This window comes from Ptychodera flava, chromosome 21 (genome assembly GCF_041260155.1).
Source record: "Ptychodera flava strain L36383 chromosome 21, AS_Pfla_20210202, whole genome shotgun sequence".
Taxonomy (NCBI): Eukaryota; Metazoa; Hemichordata; class Enteropneusta; family Ptychoderidae; genus Ptychodera; species Ptychodera flava.
The window spans coordinates 14,321,660-14,340,290 of NC_091948.1; the positions used below are offsets into that span (position 1 = coordinate 14,321,660).

At 38.7% G+C, this 18,631-nt stretch overlaps 1 protein-coding gene across 1 annotated transcript in view; it reads right to left on the reverse strand.

The window, feature by feature from the left end:
* The window catches only part of LOC139122153 (stimulated by retinoic acid gene 6 protein-like), a 14,017-nt gene extending 1,680 nt beyond the window's left edge, over positions 1–12,337 (reverse strand). Inside the window, exons 1-14 of the mRNA XM_070687571.1 lie at positions 12,150–12,337; positions 11,543–11,675; positions 11,193–11,241; positions 10,267–10,374; positions 9,420–9,520; positions 9,073–9,131; positions 8,306–8,367; positions 7,697–7,850; positions 4,623–4,698; positions 3,962–4,037; positions 3,258–3,306; positions 2,758–2,875; positions 740–847; positions 10–173 (exon numbers count right to left, since the gene is read on the reverse strand). Of these exons, the coding sequence (XP_070543672.1) occupies positions 10–173; positions 740–847; positions 2,758–2,875; positions 3,258–3,306; positions 3,962–4,037; positions 4,623–4,698; positions 7,697–7,850; positions 8,306–8,367; positions 9,073–9,131; positions 9,420–9,520; positions 10,267–10,374; positions 11,193–11,241; positions 11,543–11,675; positions 12,150–12,288 (1,396 nt within the window). The 5' untranslated portion in view covers positions 12,289–12,337. The remainder of the gene's footprint in view (positions 1–9; positions 174–739; positions 848–2,757; positions 2,876–3,257; positions 3,307–3,961; positions 4,038–4,622; positions 4,699–7,696; positions 7,851–8,305; positions 8,368–9,072; positions 9,132–9,419; positions 9,521–10,266; positions 10,375–11,192; positions 11,242–11,542; positions 11,676–12,149) is intronic.
* Between the last annotated feature and the right edge of the window lie 6,294 nt (positions 12,338–18,631).

Sequence of the window (18,631 nt, forward strand, 5' to 3'; positions counted from 1 at the left end):
CATGCGTACCTGTATCATAGCTCTCGAAGCCACGCATCAGTAGACACTTGTCTGTTCGTCCGAGGAACAATATACCGAAAATCAGAGCTTTGCCAATCCGCAACAGACAGGAGAATAAACCAAGAATGACATTGAAGAAAAAGAGGATGTAGTTGGCGACGTGAAACATTCGTCTGCAATGAAAACAAGTTATTATTAGCATTACAAAACTCCACGGTTTAAACTTTAATATCTTCGGTAATTAGGAAAAAATCAATAACAAGTTGAACTGGACAGACGTTCATGCTTTTCCAGTCAAGGGTTATCCCCGAAAAGACAGAAAAATTTGTTAAAATTGAGCAATAGACTTTCATCGCACACTTTGTCACAACCACCTGTCGATTGATGCATCCACAGAGCGAGACCAAACCATGAGGTCGATACTGGTCGTTCATAAATGGTCATATGACACGTTCACTTGACAGGTCGTTAAAGCTGTGATGCTATGTTTTTGTTATTTTTCCCCAGTAAATGCACTCTACTTTGCCTGGGGGTCTTGACATACAGTCAAATTCTCGCAGGTAAACTATGTATATCTGTAATCCTTAACACTTGTGACATGGTACAGCATGTAAAATACACACATTCATACATACATACACACATACATACATACATACATACATACATACATACATACATACATACATACATACATACATACATACATACATACATACATACATACATACATACATACCTATTATTAATACCGAATGCTTTACCATTGCCTCTGTCGAGAAGAAATACAAACTTTGCAGTAAATAATTGCATGACGTAGATAATTAGGGCAACCAATGCAGTAAACCTGTGAGGATGAACAAAAGATAACGATTTTAGAATAGAAAGGAAAAGATCAGCGATCGTCAGGCGTAGCGACGCCCGTTCTATGAATACATAAGTATCAGTACATTATGACCCTAGCATCTTTCGGGCTTGTCGGCCTGTGGCGCTCAGAGACACATGTAAACAATCAAAGAATCTTGGCCCATGGAGTAATGGCTTCTTTAAGACAGTCATTCGTTTTCGTTCGTTTATTTGCTAGCTAGCTAGTAGTTTTGTCGGTTTTAGTTGTTTTGAACAAATAACTAGAATTTCAATCACGATAGAGGGGAGAGAAGGAGAGATGGGTGCGCCCTCTCGTGACCTCATCTGCCCATTGATGACAATGATTATTTTCTCAGCTGATCATGAAATTACCATCACGATATGTTCGATACGGTTGCTCTATTGTTCCTACTCGAATGATATTACATCTGTAATATCAAGAGAAACCGTCCGATTGTAACGCTAAAATTATACACCAAAAGCATGTTTGCTCTTGTAACTACTGCACGGCAATTTAAGGCAGATTTTAACTTTTGTTCAAATTTTCCTCATGCAATCTTTCAACCTTTCTCCTTCCAAATTAAAAGATAAAAGTTAGAGAGTCAGAATACCTGCCCTTGAGACGCATTTTACCTTAAGATCACTAAGGGAAAGAAAAAGCAGTGGGCTGAAGGAGCAGTAACGCTGCCTAGGCATGCCTAGTCATGCACTCCTTACTAGAGGGAAGGAAACACAGTGGGCTGTAAGAGCAGTAGGACTGCTAAGACATGCTAGTCATGCACTGTTCACCTTTCCCCGGGGCAGAATAAAATACAAAAGGAGAGGAAACTGCGGGGGGAATTGAGGTAAAATAAGGACACATTAAAACACTCGATTGGTATTATAAGTCTACACAAGGAAAAAACAATGAATGGGGATTGTTTATTTCGTAGGTAATGCGTTCAAGCGAAATGTTGAAGTTTTAGTTGGCAAAAATTTGTAAGTGGCCCTATTTCAAACTCGAGGCTAGTGTCTGAAGAATCTAGTATGATGCTTAAATTCTGATCGGAAAAAAGGGAAATGTGTTTTGGAGTCGTGTTGTACTCGTAAAAAAAACTTTGTGTTCAGTTCGTCGAAGCTTACATTAATTACAATGGGTGACTGCTATAAAATATTCCATCATGCTGCTTTTCGATTCTTTCACTACCGGACAATATATCCATATTTCTAAAAAACAAACGTCAACCTACGTGAAGGGAAAATGGGCACGAAAGCTTCAAGGTAAACGCGCCTCGACATAGAAAATTTAAACATTTGCCAAAAACGTTGAAGAAAACTTATTTTTTAGAAATCAAGAATGAAAAGTGGGGTCAACATGGAAATTTTGGGACGAGAGAAACAAATTACAGGGCACTTGCTGATTTGAAATTCAAAATGGCCGCTATACACAGGTTTAACTCTATGGGGAAAGGAAAGTTTCGACTTTCGCAAAAACAAGACAGAGACAACTACATTTAATTTACTCCACTGGCTCCAAATTTCTCAAAGCAAGCAGCAGACCAGCAAAGTGTTGTGAAAATTTTAATGTCCGAAAACTCTTCCCGAGAGAATTCTGTGCATGCATTGATGACATAACTTAGCCCAAAGTACACACTGTTGCAAAGCTGTCGTCAAACTAGCGGCCCTTTCACGACAATAATCGAAATAATGCAGAAGTGTGGAACATAAAGCGATTTTTTATCTAGATCCGGTATCCACTCTGTTAAAGAACAGACAATTCTCTTTGGTGAGGTGTCGTGTAGAGGTCGCTATATAGCTCAAAGGTACGGGCAACTTGGCAAAACACAATAAAAAGGTGTTTATCGCGAGCACTCGCCAGAATGACTCACGACCCTTCAACCAGCGGCTTACCAATATTCTGCGACGAAGAAGAGTACTATTGAGTTCCTGCCGTCTCGAATCGCCAAGAAAAATCCATAGATTAGCAGGAACGCGGCAATCCATAATAGGAACTGACAGATCATGTAACCTTGAAAAAACACAGGTAAACAAGAAGCTCACAGCTTTCAGGGACAGGGACTACGTGCGAGTATCAAAGGTAAAATATGACTGTAATTTTGTTGTAAACTGTCACAAATGATGTAAATCGGCTGCTTTTCATCTGAGGAGTTGATTTATCAGCAGGTATTTCATTTAACATGAAGACTTTTAACATGAAGACTCCTCGATATACAGCCTGTCAAATCAGGGAAATTTACAAAATGTATTCAACAAAACCTTGTATGTTCGCAAATTTTAGTTCAATTTCAAATTTGTGTATATGTAGTCTACTCTTCGATTAAAAAAGCGTCACAAATGGAATTAAAGGTTTCAGGGGAAAAAATCACACTGAAGAGTGATTAGCAACTCACCCCACAAAATGTACGCTATCTGATAACCCGAAAAGCGCAGACTTGCAACCTTTAAATGAAAAGGCATTAAATTTGTAATGTCTGCAGCAATTGTGGGAAAAATGGAAAGTGGTGGGAGGAATGGTGTTCCTGGTATACTTTTCAGACACATCGTATAGAAATAAAACCCTTTGATTTTATAATGCTTAAATATAACTTGAGAAATAACAGACTTCAACTAGAAATGGGAGCTTCGTAAGACTGAACCATTGTCACTTCCATGGTACAAATTTCTAAAAACATTTCTTTACACGTGACTTTCATATAATATCTGTACCAAAGCAATGGTCAAGTAATGCAAATGTGAAATGATCAATTATCAAAAAGTGTAAAAATTCTGCCTCATCAGCATTTTTCTAAAAGGGGCCTTACGGAAAATACTACACAACGACGATATAAAGCAGGGTGTAAACACAAATATTCAATGTACTTTTGAACATTGGCTCACTGACAAAGTATCTTGTCAAATTTTCAAGGAAATGACAATATCGCAGCAGCATGTTCTCGCATTTTTACATAACGTCAATGGAATGAACTGACGCTGTGATACATGACCTTACTACAACACTCTGTTAGTGGAGATATGATCAGTAATGCACATATGCCTTGGAATTGAACTGTAGACGTTTACTTGAAACGTGTATACTATCAGAAATAGGACTTACCAAAAGCTTAATGTTCGATTTGAGTTCAGGTGGCCAGAAAGACCTGTCTCCTTTGTACATTTTTAACATATATCGTCTGAAAATAAAGTCCACGTGTTTTAAAGTATGAGTAATGTTGTCTTAATAATAGCTCAATATTGTTCTTATATATCACGGTGTACATATATTGCCATATATTAGTTTAGTATTTGGCTTTAGTACTACAAATAGACCCATACACATGACCTATGATAAGAATTGCGTAAACGAACCATGCTAAAAAGATGTAGAGTGTTTCATATGTCAAAGTTCGTACGTTAGTTAAGTTAGTGCAGTGGAAGGTTCGATACGTTCGATACACACTCTCTCTCTCTCTCTCTCTCTCTCTCTCTCTCTCTCTCTCTCTCTCTCTCTCTCTCTCTCTCTCTCTCTCTCTCTCTCGTAGGGAACAGACATGCGAGGACATCAAACGTGAAACCATTCAAGATACCTATATACCTAAGAGGTAAGAAAACTACCACAGATGTTGTCGTCCGAGAATATACTTAGACTTAGCACATCTCTTTTGATATATGATTTTAAGCACATTAATCTCCTGCACACAAATCTACATTGGCTATTTAAATTTGAATGTTCTTCATAATTATTATGAAGAACATAGTAAAGATATGTTTACTCGTACCTGTAGACTGCTAACATATGGATCAGATATATCGCATGTATGATCGCAGAAATGTTGGCTGTAGCACGGAACGTATCTGCCAATAAAATATGTATTCATTAGAATTCGTCGACCGAAGACCGAGGCAGTCATCGGAGGAATTAGCGCGAGCTCTGAGAATTATGAACTACCAACTACGAAAGCTGAGATTACAAGCGAAGTAAGACTTTGGATCGACTGCAGTAACAAAATCCGGAATGGAAGACTAACATTATGCTATTGGAAAATAAATCGCCAAGTTAACGAGTAAAACCCTGCCTCACATGTGCAATATGTGTGTTCATCATTGCAGTGCGAAAAATTGGGAAGTGACGAAATAGTCTTTACACATACTGGGTTTTACGAGGAAGAGTGCGCTTGCATTGTTGGTCTATTAGTGTACCAGCATTTTAGTCTAACTGATCTATTTACGATGTAGTAGCACTTGTTATGCACCAAATACTAGGAAACATATTTAAATTTCAAAGCTGGTGCAATGTATGCACATCGGCCAGATTAAAACTAATAAGGTATGGTAACATAGTCAGGCGAGGACTATAAAAATAGACCAGCAAGACTTATCGAGCCCGTGTATAACCCTTTAAGGTAGTGACTCGGGTTCCTTTGTAAATTTTAGCGATTTTGTGATTATTTCATATTCTGAACCCCTGAAATATGATCTTTTTATTAGAGAAAACTGTGAGATAACATTGTACTGGAAAATGTCTTAAATTTTAGTGAAAACACGGCCTTCTAACCACTGCGCGAGTTATTATTTTCTTTTTGTTTTAACGGTCCGGATTACTGTCAGCGTTATCGTTATACCTTGAGGAGATTATGTAAATTTTTACGCACCATGTTGCGCATGCGCGCACGTCTTCATAAGAGACGCTATCCAACATGGCTGATGACTGCCGGCAGTATAAGCAGTGTAGAAAACGCAAACGGGGGCCGAAGAAGCAAAATGGAAAGCTGATGGACGCGATGTTGTGTGTTGGCCGCTACAGCTAACACACAGCATCGTACACAGGGCTAGCGAGAGAGTTGCCGACATCGACGGTTATTTACGAAAAGTGAATAAAAGACTGGCATTTTTGGAAGCGATCGAGTAGCTGAGGTAGGCAGGGATACGACTTGGGCCCAAGAACGCTGAATTTCGACAGTAATTTGGCTTTTTACGTCAAGTCCCAAAAGGGATTTGAAGTCACCGACCCTACGTACGGGTCTTTGCAGGGTTGTGGTGAGCGAGGCGATTAGCTGTAGCGGAACACATAGCATCGTACGCCGGGCTATAGATTACACTGCCGTCCAAAGAGAATCTATTTAATCTTCACTGGAAAATATGGTTCTATAACAGCAGCCCATATCTTGGACAGTCTTGGACTTAGTTTGTCCATGGATGTAGGAAGCATGGTTTGTCAATTTGTCAATCCGACACTGTTATGTCGGTCTAGAGCACAGCAACGTACGCGAAACGTCGCTTCACGATCCTTCCCTGTCAATTTCTATCTGTGGTCAAGAGAGTGTCGCTGGGTGTCGCGATATGTCGCCGTTTCAATTTTACAATGAGTGAATCTGTCGAGTATCGCCTCAGTCGTTTATTTTAAGTCATGAAGAATCGCTTTTACGTGTAACTGAAGTTGATTTTGGTTTCATCCCGAGGCCATAATAGTACATGTCACAGTGGAAAGCGAAATAGCGCACGAAAACCCGGTCTTTTTTATGGTGAGCAAAAGGACTGCAGCAGATCACATGTGAAAACCACAAAAACAAGTGCGACTTTCCCGCATTCCTTGAACTTCTCAACTACAGAATTTTTTAGAGCATCGAGAGTTGGTCGTCTCATCTCCGAAAGCAAGCAAGCAAGCAAGTGACGTCTTGTACTATAGGCACAAAAATCGGCACTAAAATGAACTGGGCAACCATTTCACACTTGGTACGTGCATAAATTACGGGCTGTGAGACCGGAAGTCGAGCGCTAGCGAGAGAGCGAGCGCGCGTCGTCGGCAGAACGCAGACCTGTAAACCATTCGGCTGTATGATTTTTTTAAACTTTTCTCGTCTTGTAACCAGACTCTAACCGTTACCAAACAGTGTACAGTTAATATAATTATAAGCTAGATACGTATTTGACAAACAGATTATGCCCTGAATTATCTCTCTAGTGTTTATCGTGTAAATAGCACCCACCGCTTACGCTGACCAGCCTCACGTTTCTACGCACAATTTTCATCATTTTTAGGCGAACTAATGTTTAGGACTTGTCAGAAATTATCTAACCTGATGCCCAATATTTAACCTAGACCCAGATCGAATAATTTTTTTTGAAACGCACAAAAATCCGACTTTTTTCGGCGATTTTGTGTGAAAAATGGGACGTTTACACAAATCGTCGATTTTCTCAGTCCGATTTTTGCTATGTATGCGCACCTTCAAATGAGTGTAAGTCGGCGACGCGTGGGCGGATTTCCCCGATTCTTCGCATGCTAACACTTCATGAATAGACCTGAAAAACCGTGTCTTAGATTTTTGATAAACCCCCCTGAAGTGACGATAACTTGACAAACGTGAACAAAAGCCGATAATTTATGCGAAAATCCGACAGTTCACACTTCGAAGGCTCACTGTGCAGAAACAAAAGCGAATTTCAAAAATCCAAAACACGGTTTTTCCCCCTGTATATCCAGCTGTCTAGTGCCGTTAACAGATCACTTAGGGGTGCTGCCAATTCTTACTTATACTCTTTTAAGTGAAAAAATTCAAAATCACATGTTTTTGACTTAAACAAACATACCAATGCATGTTTTGACAACTAAACAAAATTTTTACCTTCTTCAAATATAGACCTATTAGAAAATGTACCACATGTTGGGTGTGAGACCCTGTTTTCTATGTGAAACTTTTGATTGAAAATATGTGTCAACCAAACTGAGTCACTACCTTAAGGCATAAACCCCCTGCACATATAGGGGTAGCTTTGGTTAGTTTCACGATAGTCAGGCCTTAAATGGATAAGGACAAGGTTCTGATGAAACACTGTGTACGGCTGTACTCACCGTACGCGAGACAGGTAACCAGGGCTGCTTCATCGAAAATTTCACTCCGGTTGATGGAGGATAAAAACTCTTCGGCTTCACCGCCGTCAGAAAACAGTTCGTGGCAAGCGTACCGTAAGGGCTCGCTGCCGTGTAACAGCGCTTGGAGATTTACCTATAGGGAAGTGACACGTGATTAGTACTAGACGCTGAAACATAAAACACGATGTGCAAAATGAGCACGACAACCTCTATGCGTGATTCTCCATCGTAGAGTTACAGGGATTCACGTACAGGCGCACGTCTTCTACAGAACAGAGTAGAAACGCAAGATGTGCGCATATGCATATATAAGTGCAACGTTTCGTCACAAGGTCTCCTAGCCCCTTAGCAGGATATGTTTCTATGAAAATGACCTTGTATCTATGGAATTACGTCATTTCTTCATTAATATTTTTTGGATATATTGAACAAACACCTACACTATTTTCGCGACTTCAATTATATCAGCAATTCCTGATGCCCATAGATGACAAACGGCAAAAACATATGTAGACGGTACTACAACTGCCAGAACAACAAAATAAACTTTCGATGACAGCACAGCCAAAGTCATGAATTAGAACTTACTTGATAGAGCGATAATAGACAAACAAATATGGTGCACAATATTCTCCGGGAGTATTTGAAACCTGTGCGGAAGAACAATTTGCATTGTGTTGTCAGTGAAAATGAACATTTTAATGAGAAATGAAATCTTGTCGCTATTTTGTGCTTTTAGGATTACTCTTTATCACACAACATTGCTGCTGGGCATATTTCAGGGGCAACTAACGAAATATTTTCTGCCGTTGGAAACGTGCGTGCGGACGGGCAGCGGGCTGGTAATTTAATTTAATTTATTATCCATTATTGGCAAGTAATTATTCTGTTCTGACTAGAATTCAAATAACAACTGCAACCACGCATCTAACACATTTGCAAGGTTCTGACAGTGTTGACAAGCGTCACATGTTTCGAGAATACATAAAGCTCTCAGCCTGATATACGGAACACAACTGAAAAGTAGGATTATTTTAGATAGTTGCTGAGGTCTCAATGTTACATTTAAAATTAATCTATACATCTTTTTTATTTCATGCTTTACAGTGTTCGATAATGATGTCATTTTGAAATGGCGAGTTTTGCACCGAGCGTTATTCTTTAGGCAATGCTGGCAGGCAGATTCCGTTGCATGTGGATTAGATAGAATGCATACACAAGAATATTAACTCGCTTAATCTGATGAATCTGATGCAGTGTTATTTGCAGACAATGCGAGGGTCTACGTAATGCGTGTATCTATAGACCTAAGGCAACCCCGACTAGACTTTAAACATCCTGGGTTCAGTTTTTACCTGGTTTATTTCGATAAAGTAAAGATTTGATTTTGTCCTTGAACGTTTGTTTCCCCGACCTGAAATAGAAACATGAGAAATAGTATGGAACAGTATTAACCTCTTGATATTTGTTATTGGTACTCATGCCCGTTAACTCTTACGAGAAATAATATTCTTGAGTATTTGTCACTTGGAGGCGCTGTTCATGACTCACATCCATCCACACCATTCCATGCATCTTTCTGTCAACTTGAAAGTTAGATGGTTAACATACATTTAATTTTTGTAACGGATTCAGACATTCTTCTCATAAACTCAAGCAACTGTAACAAGCTGTCTGCGTCCTAAATAAATGTCGGCCTTACTCGTCTTGATCTTCAGGTTTTTTTAGCAGTTCCTTCACATAGATGTAATCGCGATGTCGTTTCTGTAGGTGGAGGGGTCTCTTTTCGCCACCGACGTCGATCTGACGTGAGATGAGAAGGGAAGTCTTTAAATAGAGCAGCTGCTGTGGCTGATGCATGACGAATTTATCACATAACGCTATAAGCATTACACGTGAAGCAATACGACAAACTTTCGCCACAATATTGACATTGATTTAAAGACTGCAGCGGCTGTAACTCTTTATTATCTCATTTTTTCGATTTTTAATGAAACTGTAGATTTTGTGAAATTTCTGAAGATGCAGAGTGTGTCTATTCTTTAAAGGCGCAAAATCGCTCTTTTTTTACTTTTTTATGACTCTCATCTGATACGAGAAGTAGTGTGTGTTGTTTGACTTCTTGAAACATGCTGAAATCCTGGTCAATTGCACACAACCTCAACTCTGCTTGCAGTCACACAAGACTGAACATTCAAAGGTCAAAAAAGAGCAGCTTTGTCCCTTTAAAGGGAATCCGGACTAACATGAACGTTTACGCAATAACAATACATAGCGAACTACCGCATATACAAGCAGCATAACGAAACTATACACTGCAGAACACCTGAAAACCAAAACTATGTGGGGAGCAAAAGAAACTATGGCTCGAGATCAAACAGACAAAGCGAAATTTGTTGAAGTCTCCAAAAGTGACATTTTTGATGGTGACAAGTGTTATACAATGTGTCTTACAGTGTCATCATAGATCTAATGCAATAAAGGCTTAATTATTTTAGAATATAGACTTTAACGATAAAAAGTAGCATTATTGGGAGAAACTAACTCACCTTGACATACCAGAAATGAACACTGAAGATGAGTCCGAAGAAAAAACGCAGAAACATGTAATAATATGATGCTGTCAGCGGTAGAGCAAGAAGGGACCCCTGGATATCCTGGTGGATGAGTAAACGGCGAGAACATCTTTGTGATAAATGTTAGTAGTGTTATGTTTTGATAGACAAATTACTTTTTCTCGTCAAACATATTCAAAATCCCATTTTATTTCTCATGAAATGGATGAAAGTCTAAGGGCGTTTTTTTTCTGACAAGTTCCCGTTGTATGTATCATTTAAGAACTCGAAATCCATGATGTTGGACAGAGACTTGAAGATGTTCGAAAAAGCCGTTAACAAAATCACGAGCAGTCAGCTCATCTTCCACTGTCTGCAGCAAAACATGCCTTCGAGACTTACACAGAACAGATGAAGAGAAAATCATGACACAATATCCGGTACATAACAGAAATATACCTTGTGATGAATCAACGTCTGCCCACAACAACCGCAACCTTCATAGCCCGACACGACAAGATTTCATTTAGTACTGGTATCATTCGCGACCAGCACTACGAAGGGTCATTGTCGGTGTTGACAAGGTAAATTACTATACAGAAAAAAAACACAAACTGTGACTCTTTGCTTCTTTAATTTTGCCTACTTGCCCAAGTAGTGTACAGTTGAACGTTTCGACTAATTCCAAGATGACGGTCCATTACTACTGTGCTTGTCTTCAGTGTGGGCATGACTTTGAAAGCTTTTTTGTATTGAGTGAAAGGATCATCGGCTGAACTTGTGAGGTATGACACAGTGGCAGTCACACGGTTATACTACAACATTGAAAATTTCACTGACATCAATACTACTTCGTTGATGCAGTGGCGCCCCCAACGGCAATATGACATAAACGAGTGTTGAGACCAGTGTGTACTTACGTTTACCCATCTGGGACACTCTGCATATGAATAGGTATAATAGTATGTCCTACGTGAAAAATGTAGAAATGAAACACGTGATCAGTTAAGTTTCTATTTGCATTCTAAAAAAACTCCTATCATTGCCTCACCCGGAGAGGATTTTGCTATTGCAAAGATTATCTCTGACATATCGTTGCTGTAACGATTTTAAACAAAACGTCCAAATGTTGTGATTATAATATTTTTTGAAAACTTTAAAGTATGCACGAAATAAATGCCTTATTCTCTTGACCAATCACGTTGCTCGAATCACAAACGAAAGGAGTGTGAATGACTGAGAATCACCGATTAAAAGAGTTGTTTATTACCAGTATGTGACGTAGACGAGTCCTAGACTGTTGCCGAGTATTTTTGCTGAAGTAGTGATGCACATAAAGAAGGGGGCGAAGACATAACCGACCAACATCACATTTATCAGGGCCATGATGGTTGATACTGCACCTAGAAGGAGAACACAAAGACGAATTATACCTTGAACCGTGACAGAATACCTTCAAAGTCAACGACAAAAGATGGATATCAGGTAAGATAGCTAAAAAGGTGAGTGATAGACATACATACATACATACATACATACATACATACATACATACATACATACATACATACATACATACATACATACAAGTTACATACATACATACATACATACATACATACATACATACATACATACATACATACATACATACATACATACATACATACATACATACATACATACATACACACATACATACATACATACACATACATACATACATACATACATACATACATACATACATACATACATACATACATACATACATACATACATACATACATACATACATACATACATACATACATACAGAGAGATAAAAATATAGACACGCACTATACCGTGCAATGACCTTTAAGTAATATACCTACCTAGCGCAGCCCGTGGTGCATCCAGACAATCATAGTCGACATCAAAGTAATAGTTGCCTCGAAATAGATCTAGAATACACACTGAAGTGAATCCGAAACAACATACATATGCCAGCCGGTCTGTAAAACCGTCAAGCATATTCACCGGGCTGTGGATGGGTGGAAAGAACCATCGCTAAGTTTTAACTATTTCAATCTCAATTGTCTATAAAATTTGTATTCAAAATAAATGCAAAATTGCAACCAAACTGTTACAACTATCGAAGAGTGTTACAGTAAGAATCTTTCAATAAGTTAAGGCACAGTTAAACAATTTAGTTTTTTCTATGAAATAAATATGGTAATCATCTACTACGATGAATTAAGTGGATGGAAGAAAATTACTTTCTGTTGGTTCGAAAATGTCCTTTTCATTTCTAATTTAGTCTACATTTCCAATGTTTGTGCCACAGAATTAACGAATCGTACAGAAAACCATGGATTTCGATATAAGCTCGGAACCATACTTTGCTCACTTATAGCCTTACCTTTAGCAGGGCAAAGAAATGAGTGACCGTATAATTATAGCATGAAAGAAAAAATATATTTCACTGAAGATCTTACTACTGAATTCCAACTTTGGGCTGACACCATGGTATCAACGTGGACTTCCTATTCTGAACGATTGTCAGCAGAACAATAATCAGTGTCTGTAGAGAAAGACAGAATGTTAGATAGACATACAGACAGACATTCAGACAGACATGGACAGGGAAGGAGACATTACAGTAGAAACAGATATATAGAGAGACAGTCCGACAGATAAACGAAGATACAGAAATAAATTGATCGGGATATAAAAGCAACGTGTAGAATGCGCCTCGGGGCCAGATATTCAGACTCTAAACCTGTTACAATATTCTTTTGGCCTGCCACTTGTGGGGGGCTCATTTTGAAGCTTATGGAGTAAACAAAGTTTTGGAAAAATTGTAATTTTTCCCCCATGGAGATAGCACAGATAGCACGGCCAATTTGAATTTTAAATATCGGAAAATATAGGGTAATTTCTTGCTCTTGTACCGAAAGTTGCACCGTGACCCCGATTTTTATTCTTGATTTTGAAAGAGAATGGTTGAAAGTCTGCTTTAGAAAAGTTCAGAAAAGTTTGAGCTAAAGTTTAAATCTTTCAGTTTCGAGGCGCGAGCTGTTTTAAAGAAATAAACCGACAACATAGATTGGACCGGAGAGAGGGTTACACAATTACGATACATTAATGTTTCACATATGTTATTTATTTCCTCGACGAAGCGTTGAGCCGAAAATGATTTATTCATTCACTCTCATTCAGAAGTGATTATTTTGCAATATTTTATCGTGAGTCTGGTCATGCTTCTCTCCGAAAAAATACTCACTGAAGGAAAATGCTGAATTTCAACCAATTGAAAAAGTCATATCGCGGATTATCGCAGCCGTGTGGCCTGAAAAAAAACAATCAGAGACAAAATGAACAATGAACAAGACAAACTATGCTTTCATAAATAAACGTCGCACGTAGATATTTTCAGATTAAGTTCCAAATGCTATAGTTATAATTCTCTATGGTAAATGGAATTTAAAGTTCACCAAGTGCAGAATGATATTAACTAGTGGTTAATATAAACAATAGTCACCGTAGAGTCAATGTGAACTCTAGTATTAGAGCCAAAATAACTTGGTGTTCATCATGTGACGATATAGAGATAGTTTGTCTAAGATAAACACACAAGGTCATGGGCATGCAAATTTTTAAGGTTGATAAAATAGCAGTGCTGTGGGTAACGGACTGACCGACAACTAAATGAATGTTAACCAGTGAGATGATCGATTTATCAGGTCTAAGCACAGGGTAATGGTGGCATTATTCGTCTAGACGTTATGCATATGATCAATGAATGTCACGTATTAAACTTTCTTTTCATTATACAAGCCTATTACTTTACCCTCGCTATCTCTGCATAGTCTTCCAAGTGAAAACCGTCCATATCTGTTAATTTCCCTCCCGAATAATGCCTGTCCCACCCTGTGGTCTAAGTGGTTTTATTAAACTCGTCCAAGTAGACCAAGTTACTGATCATTGTCGTCACCTGAAAACTGAATATTTCAAAACACCACATACCCAAACAGCCACAGATCAAGTAAATCTAATATATTGCCTGATAACTGACTATCGTCGATGTACTCGTAGCAGACTGTTAGGTATTCCTTGAAATCATCCGTAGCGTTGTAGGCCGAGTCAAGATAGTCTGCTAGCTCATCGTCTGACCAGTCTTCATAGCCATCTGGTAATGCTTCCAATATAAGATCTGTAACGTTTTCGCAGTAGATTTTCTCACAGTATGTCATCCTATAGTACCTGTAGAGTAAATAACGATTTAATACAGAGCAGTACGTGAAACCGAGTACGGTTATGCTCAGCACAGCACAACAAATATAGAACAGCACAACGCAGCACAGCACAGCACAGCACATTACAGTATGACGCAGTACAGTACAGTACACTGAGTACAGTATGGCACAGCACAACAAAGCAAGCACAGCATAGGTACAGTACAATACAGTAGCGCACACGGGATATAACGGTATAGTACAGTACAATACAGTACAGTAGAGCACAGCACAGTTCAGTACAGTTTAGTACAGTGCAGTATAGCACAGTACAGACAGTAAAGGGCAGCACAACACATTACAACACAGTACAGCACAGTGCAGCACAGTAGAGTACAGTACAGTACAGTACAGTACAGTACAGTACAGTACAGTACAGTACAGTACATACAGTACAGTACAGTACAGTACAGTACAGTACAGAACAGCATCGTAGCTCAGCATCGAGTAGCCACTGTGTTACCATTTTTGTGAAGTGCAGTAGTAGTGCAGTAGAGTTCTCCCATTGAAGAAAATAACTGGATCACAGGGCGTTTCGGACAATGAGGTAGTAAGCAGATAAAAAAGTTGACCTCCTTTATAGGTCATCATTTACATCTGTGTTTACAACTAGCGTCCGTTGTGCGCCATGTCAGTCATTGAACGTGCTTTTGTATATAGGAGCATCTCTATTTCTCCTGACTCCTGTTCAGTTTAGACCTAGCTGTTTTTAAGGAAAACATATGCTGAATATCGAAGAGCTGATATTCCTGTGTGCCGACCAAGTACTTATGAAGGTATTGATGTAGTTCACTATTAAATGACCAAATGAAACAAGCTTAAATCATTGTTCTACACCTGTCTTGTGGGTTTTCAATAGTTATGAAGAGAAATAATCGGAAAATCTCAAAGCTGAAACAGTTAGCCTCTAGTGTCGTTCGGTCCTTATTTTGTTATGTTAGAGGCGATGAGGTTAGTTGACTGCAAGGCTTCTGGCCCTCGGTACTCGGCGTCGGGAAAACCTAGAGTACTGAGCTCGACCAGCCATGACATTGTAAAAATTCACGAGAGAACCGTCGACATTTCCCAAAATGAATCAGTACTAAATTTAGTCAGGATTTCAGTTGGGCCGTGCAAATTGTGACGTCATTATTCAAAGTGAGGTTGGGTCATCACTATTGACATTGATGTACAAGGCGTAGTTTACGGATCAGACACGGCACGTACGTACCTGTGATGTCAACATGTGTTGAGATCAGATGCAGCCTATGATCTATGGTCGCGGATCACTTCTTGTAGTACCAGAATCTCGTTCGTGACTACAATAACCTGTGTAAATTATAAAATAATCTGAACATAGCTCTTCAAAAGACACTACCGACATCTGCGACGGGAAGTGGTCGAAATGTTCAGAATTCTGTCTAAAAGTCATGACGCATGCGTCATTTCGCGATAACTCTAGTTACTATTAACAAAAATAATTATTTACCCGGAGATGTCGCCGACAACAATGGAATTCGTCATCTGCCGACACTCGACCTCTTAGAAAATAAAGATTGGCGGGAACTGTGTGTTGGCGATCATACCATCCTTTCGAGTTCGATAATAATTTTGAGATTAAAAACTGAAATGAAACGTCCGTAATTAATACAGAAATCCTTATTAACAGCCTCGCTGATGATATCCAGGTTGACGATGTCAGGTTGAGGCAAGATACCATCGTTAACCGATATGGTACAAAAGCATAGTTGTGTTCTAAATGATTTGAAATGCAATTGCAGAATCTATCATGATATTCTAAGCTCTCTGTTTGCCGGCATAAGTTATATTATTTTCTAGTGAATTTCTTAAAACCTGCCCTCTGCCAGTTTTAATTACTAGTCTTTAGTCTCTCATTCTTGACCTTGGAAATAATGAGTAGGTCTAAATTTTCTGAATTGGGCCGAGTAATGAATCAGCTCAGCAATTGCAGTACAAGTAAAGAGTCCCAAACTTGCAGTCTTCCTGTAATTCTCACTTTGACCGCAAGTAACGGGTGTTGTTTCTTGCCACAAAATTTAAATGTTTCATGTTAATGTAAGATTCACTGTATTCTGAAATGATCATAAAAACTCTGTCTGCACCGAATTCAATGTGTTGAAACGCTGTCAGGAAGTGCGAGATATAAATGACTATTACACATTTTCGGACGACTTTGCCAGACGAAGGACTGACAAATTTTGACTCGCCTTCAGTATTATACATACCAGTCCAAAATTCTAAAAGATTATACATTTTTTAACGTTTCATGTCTTATTCAGCAAAGATAGTAAGTAATATGCAGCAAAAATAAATCATGGGCAAAACTTAACTCAAGGAAAGGCGCGAAGAAAGGCACGGATAATCGTTCACTTACCTACTAATTATTGCTAATCGTTGCATACATTCAATAATCGAAGACCTGGCACAATAAACATATTTTAGGTACATAAACGAAAACCGTGATAATGTTTTCATTGAGTACACTAACAATATAAAGTTAAGTCGGGCATCTTAACGTGCCGTCCGCACATTGTACAGTCTAAATCAACTTTAATGGGCAGGTTACTTATCAGCTTTCTCTAGAAGCAAAGTGACCATCTCGATAAAATTTTAAATGGACAGCAAAGACTAACAATATGTAAATACCCAATGTCAACAAGGACTAATGCGAGAATCAGCGATTGAGGATTGCCCCTTTAAGTGTTTTTACTCGGATTTTTTCTGAATAAAATACTATAATTATTTTTGAGTAGATAACACTTTAGTTTATATTCTGTCACGGATTGTAGAAATTACTGTTCCCTGTCATATTGAATATTAACTTTTTTATTAAATATATAGATTAACTTTTCTTGTAGAATCCAACACGCCACTGTGTGTTCGGGTATACTCGTATGTCTCCAAAATTAAAATACGCTTCCATTATCACCACCCCTCCCCACCCCTCGGTTAAACCTGTCCAAAAAATCAAGCGCCCTTCCCTCTCAATTGATCCATGGACACTAGAACTGAGCATCTCCTTTTACGAACCTTAGACAAAACAAAACGCCACGGTGATCTGTTACTAATCTTGGAAAGTGTGAAATTAGTCAATGAGCTTACTTTATTTAGTTCAAATCTACTACAAAGGATGATTGGTGCATGGATATGATGAATAATTTATTTCCTTAGACTTGTTTTAACAGAGATCTACGTGTATAGCTGTTCCTTGCCGACTCTGCAACGCCGCTATCTTTTCACGTGATTTCATCATAAGCAGTCACATTCAGACGATTGTCTACCCTGCAGCCTGATCCGTGTCAATGGCTGGTGCTAAGAATCTCAAACATGGTTTGGAAAGTATAATATGTTTTCTCGACTCAGGTTTACTCTCTTTGAATGGTGGGTAAATAGATGACCAACTGTTCTACACAAGTATGAAATATATCAAATTCGGTAAAATACGGCGATCTCGGGCAGTTTCATCGGAGTGAGTTGGACTATCGGTGATATATTCACAATGACATTAGACAAATGTTGAACAGTTGATCAACAGGTGCCAAATCTGCTCTGCTGGTTGTTCTTGCTACGTTGGTGTCCACCAATTAGTGGTAATTACCTAAACGACTTGATACATTTAAATGTCGGTTTGAGTTCCTTTCTATTTTGTGCACTTGGCTCTATAGTAAGAGCCCCTGTTTTGTGTTGTTAAGCATTCAAGAATGAAATCATGACAGAAAGACAGCGTTGATTAAAATCACTCGACAGCCGAGACCACCCTGCCTTGTTTGTCAAACGAACAGTATATTCATTGAACAGAACAAAAACCCTGATAGAATTCAGTCTGCTCTTGCGTATAAATTAACTTGTAATCAATTAAGAGGACAGTGGCTGTTACATAGTAGACTAAGGAAACTATATTTGACACAATAAAATACTGAAAGAAAGGGTCTAGTAACTGTCACTACCCTTCTAATTGTGGAGGGATACGAGATTCCGATGTGATGCAGACCGTGGTTTCTGACTAGTCTTGGTTGTGTATTATTTCCTGAAAAACAGCTCGTTTGCATGTCTTGAGAAAAACAACTCCATTTTGGAAC